The sequence below is a fragment of the Rattus norvegicus genome, chromosome 4 (genome assembly GCF_021556685.1).
Source record: "Rattus norvegicus strain SHRSP/BbbUtx chromosome 4, alternate assembly SHRSP_T2T, whole genome shotgun sequence".
Lineage (NCBI taxonomy): Eukaryota > Metazoa > Chordata > Mammalia > Rodentia > Muridae > Rattus > Rattus norvegicus.
In genome coordinates, this window is record NC_141537.1 from 6,429,263 (window position 1) to 6,449,249 (window position 19,987).

The 19,987-nt window shown below is 39.9% G+C and overlaps 1 protein-coding gene across 2 annotated transcripts in view; it reads right to left on the reverse strand.

Annotated features, from left to right (window-relative positions):
* Ube3c (ubiquitin protein ligase E3C) overlaps positions 1-19,987 on the reverse strand; it is a 101,297-nt gene that overhangs the window by 63,466 nt on the left and 17,844 nt on the right. Inside the window, exons 5-10 of one of the 2 annotated variants that reach the window (NM_001427087.1) lie at positions 16,101-16,216; positions 14,076-14,233; positions 12,175-12,328; positions 11,635-11,855; positions 10,501-10,652; positions 8,163-8,350 (exon numbers count right to left, since the gene is read on the reverse strand). In NM_001427087.1, the coding sequence (NP_001414016.1) occupies positions 8,163-8,350; positions 10,501-10,652; positions 11,635-11,855; positions 12,175-12,328; positions 14,076-14,233; positions 16,101-16,216 (989 nt within the window). The remainder of the gene's footprint in view (positions 1-8,162; positions 8,351-10,500; positions 10,653-11,634; positions 11,856-12,174; positions 12,329-14,075; positions 14,234-16,100; positions 16,217-19,987) is intronic. The other variant, XM_087657916.1, reaches the window with a different exon arrangement.

Genomic DNA, 19,987 nt, shown 5'->3' on the forward strand with positions numbered 1-19,987 from the left:
AGGTAAAGAAGTGACTTATTCTTTCTATGTATTGAGACAGATTATCCTATACTATATTCATTTTAACAACCTTGTAAGTTAATTAGGGAAGAACAACAATTTTACAAATGCAAACCAGTGCTTCTGGACACATGGAAGCACAGATGTGAATACAGAAAGGACATGGCTTTTACCCAAGGCATCTCCGGCCTCTTAAGAAACCCGTGTGGCATTCACAGCTGAGGAATGCCGAATGGCTGAGAAACACCTCAAGAAATGTTCAACATCTTTAGTCATAAGGGAAATGCAAATCAAAACAACCCTGAAATTTCACCTCACACCAGTGAGAATGGCTAAGATCAAAAAGTCAGGTGACAGCAGATGCTGGCGAGGATGTGGAGAAAGAGGAACACTCCTCCATTGTTGGTGGGATTGCAGACTGGTACAACCATTCTGGAAATCAGTCTGGAGGTTCCTCAGAAAATTGGACATTGAACTACCTGAGGACCCAGCTATACCTCTCTTGGGCATATACCCAAAAGATGCCCCAACATATAAGAAAGACACGTGCTCCACTATGTTCATCGCAGCCTTATTTATAATAGCCAGAAGCTGGAAAGAACCCAGATGCCCTTCAACAGAGGAATGGATACAGAAAATATGGTACATCTACACAATGGAATATTACTCAGCTATCAAAAACAATGACTTTATGAAATTCACAGGCAAATGGATGGAACTGGAAAATATCATCCTGAGTGAGGTAACCCAATCACAGAAAAACACACATGGTATGCACTCATTGATAAGTGGATATTATCTCAAAAGCTTGAATTATCCTAGATGCACAGAACACATGAAAATCAAGAAGGATGACCAAAATGCGAATGCTTCACTCCTTCTTTAAAAGGGGAACAAGAATACCCTTGGCAGGGAATAGGGAGGCAACGTTTAAAACAGAGGCAGAAGGAACACCCATTCAGAGCCTGCCCCACATGTGGCCCATACATACACAGCCACCCAATTAGATAAGATGGATGAAGCAAAGAAGTGTGGGCTGACAGGAACCGGATGTAGATCTCTCCTGAGAGACACAGCCAGAATACAGCAAATACATAGGCAAATGCCAGCAGCAAACCACTAAACTGAGAATGGGACCACCATTGAAGGAAATCAGAGAAAGGACTGGAAGAGCTTGAAGGGGCTCGAGACCCCATATGAACAACAATGACAAGCATCCAGAGCTTCCAGGGACTAAGCCACTACCCAAAGACTATACATGGAGTGACCCTGGGCTCCAACCTCATAGGTAGCAATGAACAGCCTAATAAGAGCACCAGTGGAAGGGGAAGTCCTTGGTTCTGCCAAGACTGAACCCCCAGTGAACGTGATTGTTGGGGGGGGGGGCGGGCGGGCGGTAATGGGGGGAGGATGGGGAGGAACACCCAGCTAGAGGGGGAGGGGGAGGGGCTAGGGGAATGTTGGCCCAGAAACCAGGAAAGGGAATGACAATCGAAATGTAAATAAGAAATACCCAAGTTAATAAGGATATTAATAAAGATAAAAACAAAAAAAAACAAAAACAAAAACAAAAAAAAAAACCTCTGGCAGCCTCATAGATTTTAGAAACATAGGATGACATCTGCAATCCTTCTAGCATGTAGGTAGAAATGCCACTCTTTGCATTTTGCTGATGACAGTATCACTTCTTGGCCAAGAGGTATTAAAATAAGATTTATAACAATTCACCTCTGAGATAGGCAAATTCCCAGTATCCTCAAAAATAATAAAAAATGTAAAACAGTTCATCTTGAATGAGCTACTGAAAACCTTCACACACAAACTAGAAGCTTAAAGAAAATCTTTAAATACCCAGCTGTGTTAAATTGACAACTCAATACCAAACTCATAATTTGTCCAGACAGTTTCCCTTTCCAACTAATTGGCTTTCTTTTTATAAGATTAGTAGACTCTAAAAACATACTTTCCCAGCCAAATTTGGCAAATCACAGCTGAGTACTTGAGAATCAGAGAACTTTGTGAGTTCCGGGCCAACCTGGGCTGCATGGGAAGCTTCAAGCCTGCCTTGAAAACAAAACCCTAAGGGTGAAAGAAGACTCAGAAGTTAAGAGCACTTGCAAAGGACCTAAGTTCAGATCCTAGTAGCTACACTGGTAGCTTACATCCACCTCTGTCTCCAGAGAATCTGACCCTTTTTTGGCTTCCCTGAGCACCTCTCCCCGACATAATTATAAAAATAAATCAAGAGGGGGAGCATAAAAGGACACTGTCTCAAACAATAATCAAAACACACACCCAGCTACCCCCCAATACAGCTGATTAGTTGACTAGAGAGGTGTTCACCACCGAAGATGTTGTCCACCCAGTGCTCCCAGTCTTTACCACTCGTTAACACTAAACTTTAAGTGGGATGGCAATAAAAAATGACTCTGGTGCACAATTCTTCCAAATTCACTTATGTTCTTTTCCCATTCTTTTTTTTTTTTCTTGCTTTGACTGGTATTTCTTCTTTACAAGTTCCACATAATAGACAAAGGCTTGTTGATAACATTGTTATCTTTGCTGGAAACGATCATATAATCATTTTAAACAACACAAATGTGTATGTACATACATGACTGAGGTTTCTGCAGCCTATAAACATACACCTCTTTGGGTTTAAAAAAGAAAAAAGCAATATACTGACAATTCAACTATAACACTTAGAAAAACACTGGTTTCCTTACCAAGTATGAGTATCCTGTACAGGGACCTATCATCTAAGACAGCAATGAGTTCAAGCCGAGGGCAGCCAGGAGCAGCTCCCCATACCAGCTCAGAAGACCCACCCCACCCAGCACTTCTTCCATGTACTCCTTAACCTCATCATAGGAAGACAGCAGTCACCCCAAGAAAAGACAGGAGTAGCAGATACACCGGTTGCAAAGTTTCTGAGTGTTGTCTGCAGTATTTCATATCCAGCATTTCAGGAACATGTCCATGCAAGCATGCATACCATTCTTTAGACTGCTCCCTTATTTCTTGAGTGAGAGAACCAGGCCTTCCTAATTTACTTTAGGTACCTGAGATAACAAAGTATTTTACCAGAAGGGGTGTAAGCAATGGTATCTGATAAGAGAACAAGTAAGAAAAAAGCAATTATCGTAAAGAAAAAGTTTGCTCTACTCACACCAAAATATCAGACCAATGCACAATTTACTGCAAAACTGTAACACAACATGGCCAAACACAATATTCAAATATTCAAAACCGTTCAAGCATGTGAAGATCATCTTCTGAAAGACGAACTAGGCTCTTATTTTGTAGCTACCTTTGTATAACTTAAAAAACTGCTGTCCCTCAACAAGGTCTGACACTGCTCTTGATAGGAAGTTCAATGAGACAATGTGAGCTCAACAGTCAGCTCTTGGGACCTCCCAGCACTCATCTTCAGCACTCATCCGAGAACTAGGCATCGATTTCATCCCCACTTCTCGGTATCTCCCTGAAAACTCTCCTTCTGGATTGTAGCTCTGCACTTCAATATTCAGTCTCTCTGCTAGTTTCTGTGCTGCGAGCTTTGCCTGCATCTCCTCATAATTCTGCTTCTGTTCTTTCTCAGGGCCAACGACTCTTCTAAGGAGAGCAGCTGTGCAGGCAGGTGGTGGATCAGAAGAAGGTCTGCTGCTGTGACATCATCAAGCCTAGCCCTGCATGACTGTTTTTCTGAGGAAGCAGGAGGCTGACCTCTCTGACAGTGACTTGGTGAGTCACTCTGTTGTGCGGATAACACGTTGGTGGTCTTAAACTTACAAGAAGGGGGCACTGGGTTTCTGGCTCGCATTTCTAGCACTTTCATATAATGAGGCTTCTTAGGAGTCTCATTCTGCAGTCCTGGAAAGTTTGCAGTGCTGGTGTTTTCTTCTGAGGGTTCACTCTGGTCTCCAACTGTGATCTTTTGCAACTTAGTAATTTGGTTTTGCTGTCGATGCTGCTGGAAATCTCTTCCACTTGACTTGAAACAGGGTGCTGTGGGAGATGCACATTAACTTCAGATGAGGATGCCTGCTGCGCTATGATGCGGGTAGCCAAGTTCCAAAGTCTCATTGCCTTTGTGAGTGAGATGTAGAGGTCCCTGTGCTTCTAAGGTTGTTTTAAATGATTCAATGTCTACTGAGGAACATTCAGGAACTAATGATGAAGTATCAAGCATCAAGTCTGAATTCTGGGCCTTGTCTATGTCACTATCAATTCTTATGTTTGCTTTTGGCCTTAGCTTACCGTCTACACTAACAGGATGAAACAGTTCACTTCTCCCTCTAACCTCTTCACGTTCTGAAATGGCAGCTTTCAGTTTGGCAATGGTGTCTGAGATTTTTTTACCTTTGTCAGGCAATTTGCAAATGAATTTTTTATTGCACAAGTCTCTCCTGGTGCCTCAACCTCTCCTGCGGCTCTATCCCAAGTCCTCAGAGGAGCTGGGGGTTCGAAACTGCAGAGCACATGGTGCACCAGCTGCAGCTGCGGATGGCATAGCAGGCTGGGTTCCCAGCGGGGCGGATGGCAGGCGACTCTGGAGGGTGAGCGGGAGTCGCCATTTTCCCAGAAGAGTATGGCTTGAAGCCGAATCTTCCCATTCTTTTTCTACTGAAAGCACGGTCTCAGAGCCAAGGATGGTCTTGAATTCTTGATCCTCATGCCTCTACCTCTCCAGTGCTAGCACTATATGCATGTGCTACCACAATGGCAATTATGTCTTAAGAGTAATTCTCATAAATGTTTAAAGAATACTTAGTTTCAAAATTCATAATATATATATTACTACACAGTGCTAACTTTGACAAAAGTCTTATTTCTATTAATTATTGTATCTAACAATAAACTATTTGAAATTTGCTTAAACTCTATATGAATCCAAAATAGAATTGTTAAAATGTTAAAATAGTTTATTAGTTTTATATGACCTTCACTCATGAAATAGAATGTAAAATTTAAAGAATAAGGAGTTCACAATACCTAATTTAAAAGACACAAAAATCATAGGCAAAGAAATAAAATATCTCCAGTTATACCCTTACTGTTTTTTCATAGTATTATGGAAATACTTATAAATCACGCAAACAATATAATAGTTAATGCCTCATATACAACAAAACGCAAAATGTAGTTAGCCCATGCAATGTTAAGAAGTGTTAACAGTGCTGAGAAGACATGGGCATATACCTATATGAATTACAATCATTAATAAACAAAAGATTAAATTAAGTGCACAGAGTGACAGAATCAAAGAAAACAAGCCAGTGATTAAGGGTGTTTAGGCAAAAGCATTCAGTAAACAAAAGTAAAGTTAGGAAGGTAACTGATAATGCTTGAAGAAAAGATGACCCTGCAAGGCAACAATGCAAGGAATGTGAGACTGTCCTGAAAACAAATAGGATCCACAGGTAAGCCTTATGCAAGACTACGAAACTATTTCTGCTTTTGATAATCCATCTATCTGGCAAAAGATAGCCTAAAGAATTAAGTTCTGACAAAATATGTTGCCTCAACACACATAGGGCTCACTAAGGAAAATACATCCAACTTAAATCTTAGGACAAGTGTGTGCAATGGGCTTCCTATGAGGAAGGGCTTGATCTAATCTGCTGTCTGTGCAGTGATCCTCAACCACACTGACTAGTATGATTGAAGATTTGAGTTTACTTATGCTCTTACACTGTGCAGGGGAGAGTAGTTCAATGTTCGGGCACAGCAAAGTAAATGAGCCTATTTTTACTGGGATGAGGAAGAAAACAAGTATCTGGGAGATGTGAGATTCCTAGTGGACAACACAATTAAGTTACATATGACATGGCTCTAGCAGGTCAACAAGATTTTCGAGCTCTATAGTTATTAAGTGAAAGATAGAAATTTAAGAGCCAGAGTAGCAGCTGAAACGATTAGTGAAAACAGAGAAAAAGAACCTAAGCAAGAGAAGCCTCCAAGTATTTAAAAAACAAACTACCACCAAATAGAATGAAAATACAGTATCTATGAAGGAAAGCATGTAAAAGAGGTCAGGATAATATAGGGGGAACAGTCTTGTGAATCCAGCCAAAGCAATGCTGTTTTGCATCAGGCCACTGTTTATATACGTTCTATACATTGAGGTGATAAGCCAGACTTTAGCAGAAAAAACAAACCTCCCAATGCCAGACAGTCCTCACTGAGACCTTTAATGATCTTACTAAGAACAAGAATAACTGCATAATAGTATGTAGCTCTTCTAGATCTGGTTTGCTTCTGCCCTCTGATGGGTGCTGCACTGATGTTAGGCTCTATAAAAGAGCATGGGTTGGGTTGGTAACTAGTGAATATAGCTGCCAGGAAGCTGGAGTCATTTTCTAGTCTGGGTACTAGCCTGATTCAGAAGCAAATAGATACTTCCTATAAGTCTCAAGAAATACACAGTAGGCCTATAATTGTTAAGTGACGCAGGCAAACTTGAGTAAGCTGATGAGGGGCCTGGTTGGCCACCTGTATATATCAAGAGAAGCAGCTCTGCAGACTGGATGGGCAGTGGTATTCAAACAAAGGCCAGGAAGCTCATCTCAGTGCAGCACTTATGTAAACTTCCATAGGTCCATTCTGTGCTGCGAGAAGTGGAAGGCTGGAGCACCTCATGTTTCTGCTGATACTGCCTCACTAACTTCAGATCTCAGGCAGAATTGTCTTCTGCCACCTTTATAATTTAGTCAGATGGTATTTATTCATATTTTAAAAATAGCAAGGACCAGTCTTCTGCAGTGGTGATGTACATCTTTAATTCTAGCATTTGGGAGGCAGGGGCAGGAGGATCTCCATAAGACTGAAGCCAGCCTGATCTACAGATTAAGTTCCAGGACAGCCCAGGACTACACAGAGAAACCCATCTCAAAGGAAAAGAAAGTAGATGACCTGATAGCAAAACTTAACATAAAACTACAGTTAAAGAGTTTTCCCTACCTCTGAACATACCAGCTAGTTATCACTTTCCTCAGTTTTTGTAAGTACAGTCAATCTCTTTATATAAACATAGAATACTACAGTGATCCTTTTCTCCAATTTTCTGCATAACTGTGTCCTTATGTACAGAGTTCTTGCTCTTTTCTTCATAACCATGCTTGTCTCAGAAATCTCTACCAGTGTAAAAAGGACCACCAATGATGACCTTTATAATCCTGATGACCAATGTTAAATGAAAATTAAAGCCATCAATCCCAGCTCAGAAAATAGAAAATACTTAAAACACACACACACACACACACACACACACACACACACACACACACACACACAAATTTAAAAAAAGGACAGAAAGCAGTTAAAGTCCCTATGTCTATTTGTTGTTACACAAGCTGCAAAAAACAAATCTAAATTTAAATTTTACCTTAAAATTTAAAACCTTACTATATTTAAAACATAAAAAAGTTCTGGAATAGCAGCTCAAAGGAACAGGCTGTATTCATAAACTGACCCAACATAGAAAGTTGCTTTACCCTTTAAACACCTTTGGAATTAAGCACAACCAAGGCATATGTCCAACAATTACCATCCAAAACAAGGTTTGTGTCTTAATCAAGGTGAGGAGCCTTTGAGTCTAACACCTGCTCTACTAAAATTGACTACAAATTCACAGAGAACTACCTACCTTTGTCTGCCAAGTGCTGGGATTAAAGGCATGTGGTACCACCATCACCAAAAGCTTAATGTGTCTTAGATTTTTTTTTTTTAAACTGACTATAGTAATTTGCCACAGGTATCATGGACTAAAAGACACTATGAAAAAAATCTAAAAAGAAATTCAACATTCTGGCACATATGTATGAATCTAAATTTTAAAACGAATGTTGAGGCCTAAACATTCATATGCAAAACACTACTACAAGTAAAACTAGCTGAACTAATTTGCTATTGTATCTCATGCAGTGCCAGGAAGGATGATGATGATGATGGTGATGATGATGGTGATGATGATGGTGATGATAATAATAATAAATGGTTCAAAAAAGAAAATAGACTCTCTTTTTTATGAAGGGTTTGGCAAGTCTAGTATCCTGTGTTCTCTTTTATAAGAAAATAGACAAACAGGTCCCGGTTCACACACCATGAATCAGAGAGATGGCACGCTCCCAACCTGTGCACACCAACCCCAAGAGACCTGCCTGACTTTGGGCACCATCATTCGGTGCTGCACCATCAATGTGTGGCAGATAGAAGCCATCCTTGTGAAAACCTCCTCACTGGCCGAGTCCCTCCACACCAGGTTCAATAGGGTGTTGGTCTGTTGCTTCGTATCTAGTTTTCTTAGACACTCTTCAGTAATGTATGGGGCTGAGACCCTGCCATCCTCCTAAAGACAACAGAAAAAATGAGTCTGAGTGAGTGGAGTGCTGCTGCAACTTGCCTACCCAGCAGTCACCTGTCCTGTTACATCTTTCTGAAGAGAAAACATAGAGCCTTATCAAAAAGTTAGCCATGTCCCATTAACCTCCCACTACAGTCACTAACAAACCTCTAATGCTTTTAGAGACACATTCACCGTCAGGCATCAACTCAGTTACCATGGTAATACAGCAACTATGAATCTTCAGGCTTTGTCTACAATTCAGCATTCTTCAAAGCATTTACATCTTAAGAAAAATTCATTTTAGTGGAGGGAAGAGGGGTTTAGATACAGTTCATGCTGCCCTCAAACTCACTAGGTACTCAGGGTGGTCTTAAATTTGAGATCCTCCTGCCTCAACTTCCCAAGGTTATAGGATTAAGCTAACCACCTAGCTTAAAAACCAACTTTGACCTTGGAAACATCCTACAATTAAGATCTACTTAGTTAAGTATCAGGAGAAAGGGCAATAAAATAAACATGCCTATCATTTTGGCCCAACAAGATTACTATTGACAAACTGTCCCAAGTTATCAACTCAGTAAAATGATGATAATTTATCTATCTATCCCTATTCCAAAGTAGGTTTTATTTCGTTTCGTTTTGTTTTGTTTTTCATTTTCCCCCAAGAGGGGACACTGTAGGAATGAAACCCAGGACCTAGAGCATTTGTTAGGCAAGAGTCCTAGTGCCATCATGTAGTTCTTTTTGTTTAGTTGGTTGGTTTTTCAATACAGGATTTTGTAGCTCTGGCTGTCCTGGAACTGTTCTTGTAAACTCAGAGATCTGCCCACTTCTGCCTTGTAAGTACAAGGATTCTTAGGTGTTGGCCACTGGGCCTTAAGCACCAACAAAATATACTTAAATTCTTAAGAACTAAAAAGGACTCAGATGAGCTAGGGATGTAGCTCAGAGATAGAGTATTTACCCAGCATACTCAAAGCCATAAGTGGAATCCTACAAAATAAGTGAATTCTAAGAATCTAGCTTTAGCAGGTATATGATAGTGCAGAGCTTTAATCCAACACCCAGGAGGCAGAATTAGGGGGATCTTTATCAGGTTTAGAGACAACCAGAACCACACAGTGAGACCTTGTGCTCTTCCCCTAAGCCCCCCAAAACGTTATGTGTGGTGCCCCATACCTGTTATTCCAGGATCTAAGAGGCAGAAACGTGAGATGTCTGTAAGTGCAAGGTCAACCTGGACTATATAGTCTACACACTGAGATCCTGTCTTTTAAAAAAAAAAATTGAAAAGGGGCACTGGAGAGAGGACTGTTAAAAGGACAAGCTGCTCTTTCAAAGGACCTGGGTCCAATTCCTAGTACCCACATGATGGTTCACAAACATCTCTAACTTCAGTCCCTGGTGCATGGGGCACCTGCTTTTGACCTCTGAGAGCACTGGATGCATGTGGTACACACAGAGACATGTAGGCAAAACAACTCATACAAATACAAACAAACAAACAAAAAAGGCAGGCTAAAAAATCTGACCCAGAAATGAAGGCTCTTGGCTTATTTAGAATTAGACGATTAGTTCTCAACTGAAGTGTGATGTGTATAGGAAGGAAGAATAATCTCCAGTACAGGAGAAAGAGCGTAAAACTGTATAAAAGGACACCCTCTTCCCCCAAGCTATTGTGTACTATGGGGAAAGGAAGACCTAAAGTGGACTATCATTTTCCATAAATGGAAACAGTAACAAAACAAATTTCAAGTTTAAAGTTTTAAAAGAGCAGTAAGGCAGGAAACTTATATATGCTTTTGTTCCTAAATCTTGGCCTCTGGCCACAGGAAGTGCTTTCTGTAACAAAGCTATACCCACATCTTAGCATAGAAAGGAAACAGACTGTATACAATGTTACTTCCTTAGCCTCTCAAAGGGAGCTGAGGGTGGTCATGCAATGATGAGGAAGCTATCTGAGCACAGCATTTACTTCTCACTTCTGTTGAAAACCTGAGCCACTCCGGTTGATTTTGGATTGGAATTAGATTTAGAAATATGGGTATAAAGGGCTTGGGGCCAACCAATTTAGCTTAACAGGGCTGCTTGCTCCCCTGGCTGCAGAACTAAGACTGAGAAGCTAGAAGAGTATGTCTAGTACAGTAGCTTACAGGGCTGGTGGGTTGGTCAGTCTCTTCATTATCATCCTCAGAGTCACTGGTGGGATCAGGACGGCCTACACCAGTGGGTGAAGCAGGTAGCTGAGAGAGGAAGGTCTGAAGCACGCGCAGATAAACCAGCAAGCCATCCTCAGAGAGTGCTCCTTGGAAAGACAATCAGTTTGTTACTTCAGACAGTTTGGCATCGCTTTCCTCATCCAGAGAACAGGCCTTACTGTTTTAATCAAATTCAAACTGTTTAAAAATACATTATGCAATGTATTTGATCTTTGTCTCTGGGAACCTAAGACCCAAAACACCAGCTGTATCTCTGGTCACTCCTGTAAGCTCCTTCTAGAAAACAGCCACTGATCTCTTACTAGAAGTTACTGAAGGCTTAAAAAAGCAAAGGTGGGGGTACTACCTAGACAGTTAAAGTGATGAACATGCTAGACTTTTATATTTAAACCAAACCCCAGTTTCTATGGAGAGGTGATCAGAAGGGCTACTGAAACTAAAACAAGGTTCTGAGCCCTGTGCATAAGTGTTCAAGCACCACCAACTCCCCTCAGATCCTGACTAGTATATCATCACTGCTAGTTGTCAGTTGTAACCTATATGATATAATGCTCAACATACTTCTCAGACTCTAGTAAACTATCAGGTTGAAGGAACTGGGGCTCATAAGGGAACCCCAGTTTTTATTACCTGGTCAGAAGCATAGGTAACAAACCATTTTATGCATCACAGTCTAAAAAGTGCAGGCACTTTCATGGGACTCAGCCTTAACTTATAGTAACTGTCCCTCTCTCCAAGCAGCCAGTGTCAGAACCAAACTTGTATCTTGGTCATGGAAATGTATCATGTAAACTAGAAAAAGAGCCTGGATTTTCAAGATTTCTAGCAATTTGTGAAATTCTTGCAAAAATGTCACGCAGTAAAAAAAAAAAACAAAAAAACAAAAAAAACAATGTTGGGGCTGGGGATTTAGCTCAGCAGTAGAGTCCTTGCCTAGGGAGCGCAAGGTCCTGGGTTCGGTCCCCAGCTCCGGGGGGGAAAAAAAAAAATGTCACGCAGTCTTTTCCTAGCTCATCTGCTCAGCTGCCTTTACAGGGAGTTAGGAGAGATACATTTTATATTTCATACCTAAATAATTCTCGCCAATAGTTAAAACAAAATAGAAGAGCCACGGCACTCCACTACTCCGTTTTGAACTTCGACTCTCGAGTAACAATAATGCATTCAGAAAGGGCTCATAAGGGAACACAGTTTGTGTATCTGCTAAGGCCGGAATGATGAAATGATAAATCTGATCAGTAAAAGGTGCTCCCAGAAATTCCTCTGTGAAGGCTGAGAAAACTTGATGCCTGGAAAAGAAGGGATTTCAAGAGAATCAACACATACTACCCATCAAATCAATCACAGGTTAAAAATCACTTCCTCAAATGTCTTTCTAAGTAAATAATCTATATTCTAAATTAATAAAGCTAATCATTCAGTAGAGGCTAGAATTTGATTTATATCTTTTCTATTAAGATAATCCTTTTTCCACTGACAGGTACTAAAGAATAAATAACCAGATCATCAGAATTAAAATGTATGTTAGGCACAGGCAAGACAGAGAAAAGTACACTCCACACTGTGACCCATGACATACTAATAAACCACCAGTCTCTGTTCACCCACCTTGCACCTTCAGGGCAGGAGCTGTACGTAAAGTGCAATGGTTTTAGGACATTCTCCAGCAACGTTTTTGCCATAGGAACTCGAGATAAATCAGAATATTCAATACTTGATGGAAGCTTGCTATTAATCAACAAGTAGAGAGATCTATAATATCCTAAAAAAAAAAGGGGGATGCCTTTTTATTACGATAAAGAAATACTTTTAAAAAATTTAAGCACATTTATTTTGGGGAGATCCAGGGAACAATGTAGAAAGAGCCTGTGCTTCTGCCTCGTTGAACCCAGAAATTGAACTTAGATCATCAAGTTTTTGGCAGAAAGTACCTTTATTCACTGAGCCATCTCAAATGTCATCATCAATTTCAAATATCTTTATAAGGGTATATGGGTAAAAAGAGGAGAAAGAGACAGTCTCATTTTGTAGTTCAGTCTGGCATCAAACTCATAGCTATCTTCCTTCCTCAGTCTCCCGAGTGCTATGGTAACATGGATGAGCCACCACATCCAACCACAGTCATTTCGCTGAAACCTGAATGACCCATAAACTCCCATGTTCACTGCTTAGTTAACTACTAAAAGTAAGTTATCTGTACTGTTTTTTTTTTTTTTTTTTTTTTTTAGTTTTAGGATTAATTTATTTTATATATGTGGGTACACTGTGGTTGTCTTCAGACACACCAGAAGAGGGCATTAGACCCCATTCATTACAGATGGCTGTGAGCCACCATGTGGTTGCTGGTAGGTAACTGAACTCAGGACCTCTAGAAGAACAGTCAGTGTGCTCTTAACCACTGAGCCATCTCTCCAGCCCTTAACTGTACTTAATGTCTGGGTGGCAATCATAAGATTGTTTTAAAAATCAAAACCAAAAAGAGAATGGTTGAGAGCCATTCCAATTCTGCCTGGCACACACTGTTACCAGTGGAACCACAAGCAAGCCTGTGGGGAGGGGTCAGTTTTACTATAAAACTGTGAACTAATTTTTATGAAAAATGGAGTAAAACTTTTGTGTATATTAGACATAGTAACCAAAGGCATGTCTAGGGTACTAAGTTTTGTACTAAACTGTAGAAAGCATCTAAATACACAGTATCACTGAGAATGAAGCTCAAATGTATGGAACACCATACCAACATTTATTAAAACCGAAAGAAAGCCATGCCAGTGTACACAACAGAAGCAGCAGTTTTGGTGGAAGATTTTTAAATCTTTTTTTATTTTTAGAAATATTTCAAAGGCACAGCTCATGGTTATCTTACTAAAAGTTTTAGAAAACAGGAAAAGCAAAATTCTCATCAAATGCTTAGCCTGAACTGGACCATCAGTTCATTCAAACTCACTGCCATCATCAATCTATTTCCTAGAAAATGAAACTATATAAATTTCACTATAATTTTTACTGCATTAGTAGTTTTCTAAAATTTTTAACAAACCAAGTTTTGGATTGATTACACTTACTAAGCTAAACAAACAGTAAAAATGCATAAGATTTTAAATGTTTGTAGCTTTATTCTATATCAGCTAGAGTCCATTATACACACACACACACACACACACATATATGCATGTGTGTATTTGTATTTCAACAAAGCAAACGATTATATTTTTTAAAGTAACTTATGGCTTTCAAGAACAACCAACAACCTTTTAAGATTAACCAGATGAACTTGTTTATTTTTCTAAAACAAAGAATTATTAAGTAGAGGCAGTGAAAAGGCTTCTGCATTTCCAGAGGTTGAGACCAACACTGGACTCAGTTGCTGCTGTTACTCACAGACATACACAGCTTCTGTTCTGACAATCATAGCGTCTAGTTCAGAGTAGTTCCATTTCCTCAAGCACACAACCCTGGCCATGCCTCCACAATGATGCCCACCTCCACAGGTCTGCCTCCCCACTTACCACTGTGCACCATGTAGTGCAAAATTTGTTCAATCACTGACACCACATAGCTAGAATCTTGTAAAACAGGCAAGTATGTATTCTCAGATGAAAACACCTCCAGCATTCGCATTGGAAGTGCAACATTCAAACTGTCATCACTACAGTTTTGCAGCAACCTGTTAAAAACAAATTTACACACTTACGAGAAAGCCAGGGTTGCCAGTTTCCCTGACTCCTCCAAGTCCTGTGATAAGATTGTGAGCCATTGCACCACTACCACGGACTCTGAAAACAGGTGGGGCTCAACCAACAATGTTCAAACTTCTTCAATTCTTCCTTCTGTACCATCACGGCTAATTCCTCAAGACCAGGTATGATTTTTTTTTTTTTCCCCAACTTCTACCTTCAATCTGTTCCATCTATTGCTTTGTGGATGGTCCTGCCACCCCACATTCCACTGCTACATCAGACCAAGGGAAAAATGAATACCTGAGACAGCTCCAAACTGGCTCCTGGGAGCAGAGCCATGGCTCCCACCAAATACTAAACAGGATGTTCAAAGCAAAGGTTTCATCCAGGAAGAGAAAGCAAACACAATCCATGCAGTCCTATCAAGGTTGATGCTCTCCTATTCATTTCAAATGGCTCTACTGAAAACTCACGTGTATTTTAAACTCCCCTTTACCAGCACCCTAGGCCTCACTACTGCCTGTTCAGACTATCCTGTAGCCCCTACCTTTCAGATTCACCCCTCCCACTACACTCCAGTCATCTCCAGCATGTCACTGAAGCATATACTGGAGGCCAGTGTTGGAGGGTGCAGTTCTGGATGTAGATATAAATGGTACTCTTACAGATTCTGTGTGTGATTGTAATGCAGGAACCTGAGACTGGACTCAGCATTTTACCCAGTGCCCACTACTGAGCTCCTACTGGGCTTGTCCACCCAGGTGCCTAGCCTCTCTGCATTTAAGCAACACCAATCTTTACAGTTTTCACAGATTACTCATAATATCTGTAGGTCCTGGAGTTTGTAGAGCCACCCTTCTTTCTCAAACTGGATATGGAAGTATCTGGGGACTAGAGCACATAGTAATGCACACCTTTATTAATGCTAAGGCCACCTTAGTCTATATAGTCAGTCTCGAAACAAACAAGCAAGCCAACAAAAAAGAGCCTGCTGGCTTAAGACAGTAGGCAATGAGCACCTGGTATGGCATTGTTTTCTACTCTGTTTTTTTTTTTCTTTTTTTTCGGAGCTGGGCACCGAACCCAGGGCCTTGAGCTTGCTAGGCAAGTGCTCTACCACTGAGCTAAATCCCCAACCCCATTTTTTTCTACTCTTACATTGACAATTTTAGGAGAAAATTTCCTTTGACTCCCTACTTGCTCATACAAAGGCAAGATGCTTAAAAATCTGCACTGGTTCTGACCTCCAAGATCACTAAGATCTTCCCATTAGGCTACCTCATAACTTCTCTTTTCCTTTTTAATCCCCCACCTCACCCCCCAGTACTTACTAACATCTACATCTTCCTACAAAGGTATCTACAATGTATTACAGCACTTGGGAGGCCAAGGCAGGAAAGATACACGGCCAGCCTGGGCTGACATACATACATACATACATACATACATACATACATACATACATACATACATACATATATACATAGAAAAGATCAGAAAACTATAGGCTAGAGGACAGCTCTTAGGAACACTGATTTGGGGCTAGAGAGATGGCTCAGTGGTTAGGAGCGCTGGCTGCTCTTCCAGAAAACTGGGTTTAGTTCCATGCACACACATGATGGCTTATCTCCATAAGTAAGCCCAGTTCCAGGGATCTCACATCCTTTTCTGGCCTCTGTATATACCAGAGATGTGTGTGCACAGTGCACAGACATATACACAGCAAACCACCCATACACATATAAAAAAAAAAATCAGGAAACCAATAAATCAAAACAAAGCTGCTTCCCAAAGCACTTAAACCCTAAAGATATCTCACACGTTCTCTAAGTTTCCAACTACGACAAAACTTACCTGCAACAGAGGCTCATCAACCTCTTTAATTGAAATAAGCATGTCAGTCTTTCTGATCCATCCAATTGCTTGACAAACAGAGAGCTGTGTTTAATTAAGTTCTGATAAAGCCATATCTGTAAGAGTAAAACATAAAAATACAACATTTTTTTTTTTTTTTTGGTTCTTTTTTTCGGAGCTGGGGACCGAACCCAGGGCCTTGCGCTTCCTAGGTAAGCGCTCTACCACTGAGCTAAATCCCCAGCCCCAAAAATACAACATTTAATCCGTAAACATTTGCTTGCTTATTTAGATAATACTAAAAATGTATTTACATAGCTTCCACATTTAAATCTAATTGAAACTTAATAAGGAACAATTTTTCTAAGTCAGGATATTCTTAGCAAGACATCAATATTAATTTACATTATTACATTAGTCGCTAAACAAATACATAAAGCTCATTCTACTTGAAACAATAATTCACATGCAAAAGTCAGCAATGCACCCAGAAGAACACTTGGAAAATATAGCTGTCAACTGAAGTCCCTGAGCTCTCTGCCCTCCTGTGCCGGCCTACAGTTTCTTTCAGCATCCTGTCTTTTGGTTTTCTTTCTCTAACTCCATGTGTTACTTTTTAGGTTTTTGTTGTTTTTATTTTATATATACTGATTTACTAAAGGGAAATTTGTCCCCCACACTCCTCATAAGAAGGCAATCAATCACATGGCCTCAGTCCAAAGACAATCACATAACTGGACTGGGTAGAGGTGTTCACTCTTTTAGAGACAGTCACTGGCCTGTGAGTTAAGTAGAGTGGAATGTCAGATTCTGTCAATGTGTTCACAAGGCTCGCCTGTAAACAGTGCCCATGTGGCTGCCATAAATGATTCTGAGAGCTCAATAACTAACAAGGCCTCTCTTTTATTTTCTCTACTTGTATTTTGTTTTCATAAGACCTATTATTTATACTGTTTGAAAGTAGATTACTCTGAATTGCAGGGGGTTATGAACATATCAAATGAGCTTTTCTTTGACTATTATGTTTAAGTAGTGTTCTCTTTAATGTAAACATTTCTTTAATATGTTTTTAAAACACTGGAAATAATAGGAAAGTATCTTTATAGCAAATTCTAGTTAATCCTAAGCTAGGAGGAAGTAATTCTGTGGCACACAATGTCAGTTTCTATGTGTCAGTACAGAGTTTCCTGAGGCATCTGGGGCCACCCTTGTCGATCTTCATGGGAATCGACATGATACACAAGCCTTCCTTCCACATTACCTGACACATGGCTATCTAAAATTCTGTGACTCTTATTAACAAATAAAAATAAGACATACAAAAACTATACAGGGGGTTGGTGATTTAGCTCAGTGGTAGAGCGCTTGCCTACCAAGCTCCGAAAAAAAAAAAAAAAAAAAAAAAAAGAAAGAAAGAAAGAAAGAGAGAGAGAGAGAGAAGAAAAAAAAACTATACAGGATAAAAAGCTAGAAGAAAGTTGTAGAAACTCCAAGTAATAAAGTTTTATCTTATTAACTAGGTATTTGAAGTGAATTTTAAAGCTTCAAAGCACTAGGACTATTCTATCTCCAACACTGTCTAATTCATTTCTGTTCTACATTTGACAATCTTCTCTAAAAACTTTTATTTATGTGTTGTATGTGTACATGGTGTGTGTATACGGTTTGGAGTAACTGTAGGAGTCAGTTCTCTCCTCCACCATGTTGCTCCTGGGAATCCATCTCAAGTCAGAAGGCTTGGACACAAATACCTTTAACCCACTATGTTATCTTGTCATCCCTGAATCTGACTAATGACAGATATACTATTATCCAAAACACTTAACTACTTTGCTTAATTTTTGTTATTTACTAAAGACAAGTGAATAAAAACTTAAAACTATTTTGTTTATTTTGTGTTTGTTTCTGTAATGTTGATAATGTATGCTGGCTAGTTTTTATGTAACTTGACACAAGCTAGTCATCTGAGAGGAAACTCAATTGAGAAAACACCTCCCTAAGATCCTGCAGGCAAGCCTTTGCCTAATTAGTGACTGATGAAGGAGGGCCTAGCCCATTGCTGGTGGGGTCATCCCTGGACAAGTGGTTCTGGGTTCTACATATAAAAAAGCAAGCTAAGCAGACCATAAGGAGCAAGCCAGTTAGCAGCATCCCTTCATAGACTCTGCATCAGCTCCTGCCTCCAGGTCCCTGTTCTGTTTGAGTGCTTGACCTAACTGCCTTTAATGATGAACTATGATATGATAGTGTAATGGAAATAAACTCCTCCCAAGTTGTCCCTCATAGAACAGAAACCCTAATGAAGACAGGATGGGGGTTTGGGGATTTAGCTCAGTGGTAGAGCGCTTGCCTAGCAAGTACAAGGCCCTGGGTTCGGTTCCCAGCTCCAAAAAAAAAAAAAAAAAAAAAAAAAAAAAAAAAGAAGAAGACAGGATGGTCTCACACAACTGAGGTAAGCACTCTATCCTGAGCTCTATCTCCAGAGCCCCAAACTGTCCTTATGTATCTTACATGCTAACCAAGAATGAATGAATATCAGTAATACAAAACAATAAGCCAAGAAACGAGACAGAGGAATCAGGTAAAACACAGCAAAGGTTTCCCCAGGATAACACCAGGCCTAAGGCTGCTAGAAAGAATAGCATGAAAGGGGTTGGGGATTTAGCTCAGTGGTAGAGCGCTTGCCTAGGAAGCGCAAGGCCCTGGGTTCGGTCCCCAGCTCCGAAAAAAAAGAACCAAAAAAAAAAAAAAAAGAATAGCATGAAGGCAGGGACAGCCCAAGTCTTAGGAAAAGTTGTGAGAAGAATGGAGCATAGAACTGCCACCAGGTGGAAGAGATCAAGAGATTCAAGAAAACCAATCAATAAAAAACTGAGGCAAGTACTAACTTAAGTAAAGTTAAAAGTAAACTATATTCCAGAAAGAAAAAAAAAAGTACATTACTGTGTTGGCAGAGGACCATATTAAAATCACAATAAGAAATATAGTTTTAAAAAAAAAGAAAGAGGGGCTGGGGATTTAGCTCAGTGGTAGAGCGCTTATCTAGGAAGCACAAGGCCCTGGGTTCGGTCCCCAGCTCCGAAAAAAAGAACCAAAAAAAAAAAAAAAAAAAAGAAATATAGTTGCTGGGCAGTGGTGATACACATCTTTAATCCCAGAACTCTGGAGTCAAAGGCAAGTGATGGATTTCTGTGAGGTTGAGGACAGCCTGGTCTACAGAGCAAATGCCAGGACATTCGGGCCACACAGAGAAATCCTGTCTCAAAAAAACAAGTGTGTGTGTGTGTGTGTGTGTGTGTGTGTGTGTGTGTGTATGCGCACACATATGTAGAGGGGGAAAATATTTATATAATAAACTATATCATATATTGTATATATTAACATTTATATGTCATAAAACTAGATGTAGTTTTATTGGATATCCATATAATTCATATATATTCATATCGATAGATAGATAGATAGATAGATAGATAGATAGATAGATAGATAGATAGATAGATAGATACTGCTGACACAGACATTCATCATCACATCTGGTTTAAACTCACTTTTCTTTTATAAACTGTGTTTGACAACATTTTTCTCTACTCAGGATTTGCTTTACATTTGTCTGGGGCTGGGGTTAAATCCCCCACTTCACTCCAAGGTTTCACTGCCAGCTTCTAAAGCAAATCTCTGCATAACTCTTTAGAACCAGATCAAAAAACAGCTCTCATACACCAAGGTACTCTGGAGAACTCCCAACACCTACATGTTTTCTGCTCCTTGGCAATCTTTCTTTGGCCTGTTACTATGCCTTTTATTCTTCTTCTCCTGGACTTCAAACAGGAGTCCAGATAGCTGCCCAGAAGCAAAGTCTAGAATAGTTGGTATATTAACTGACA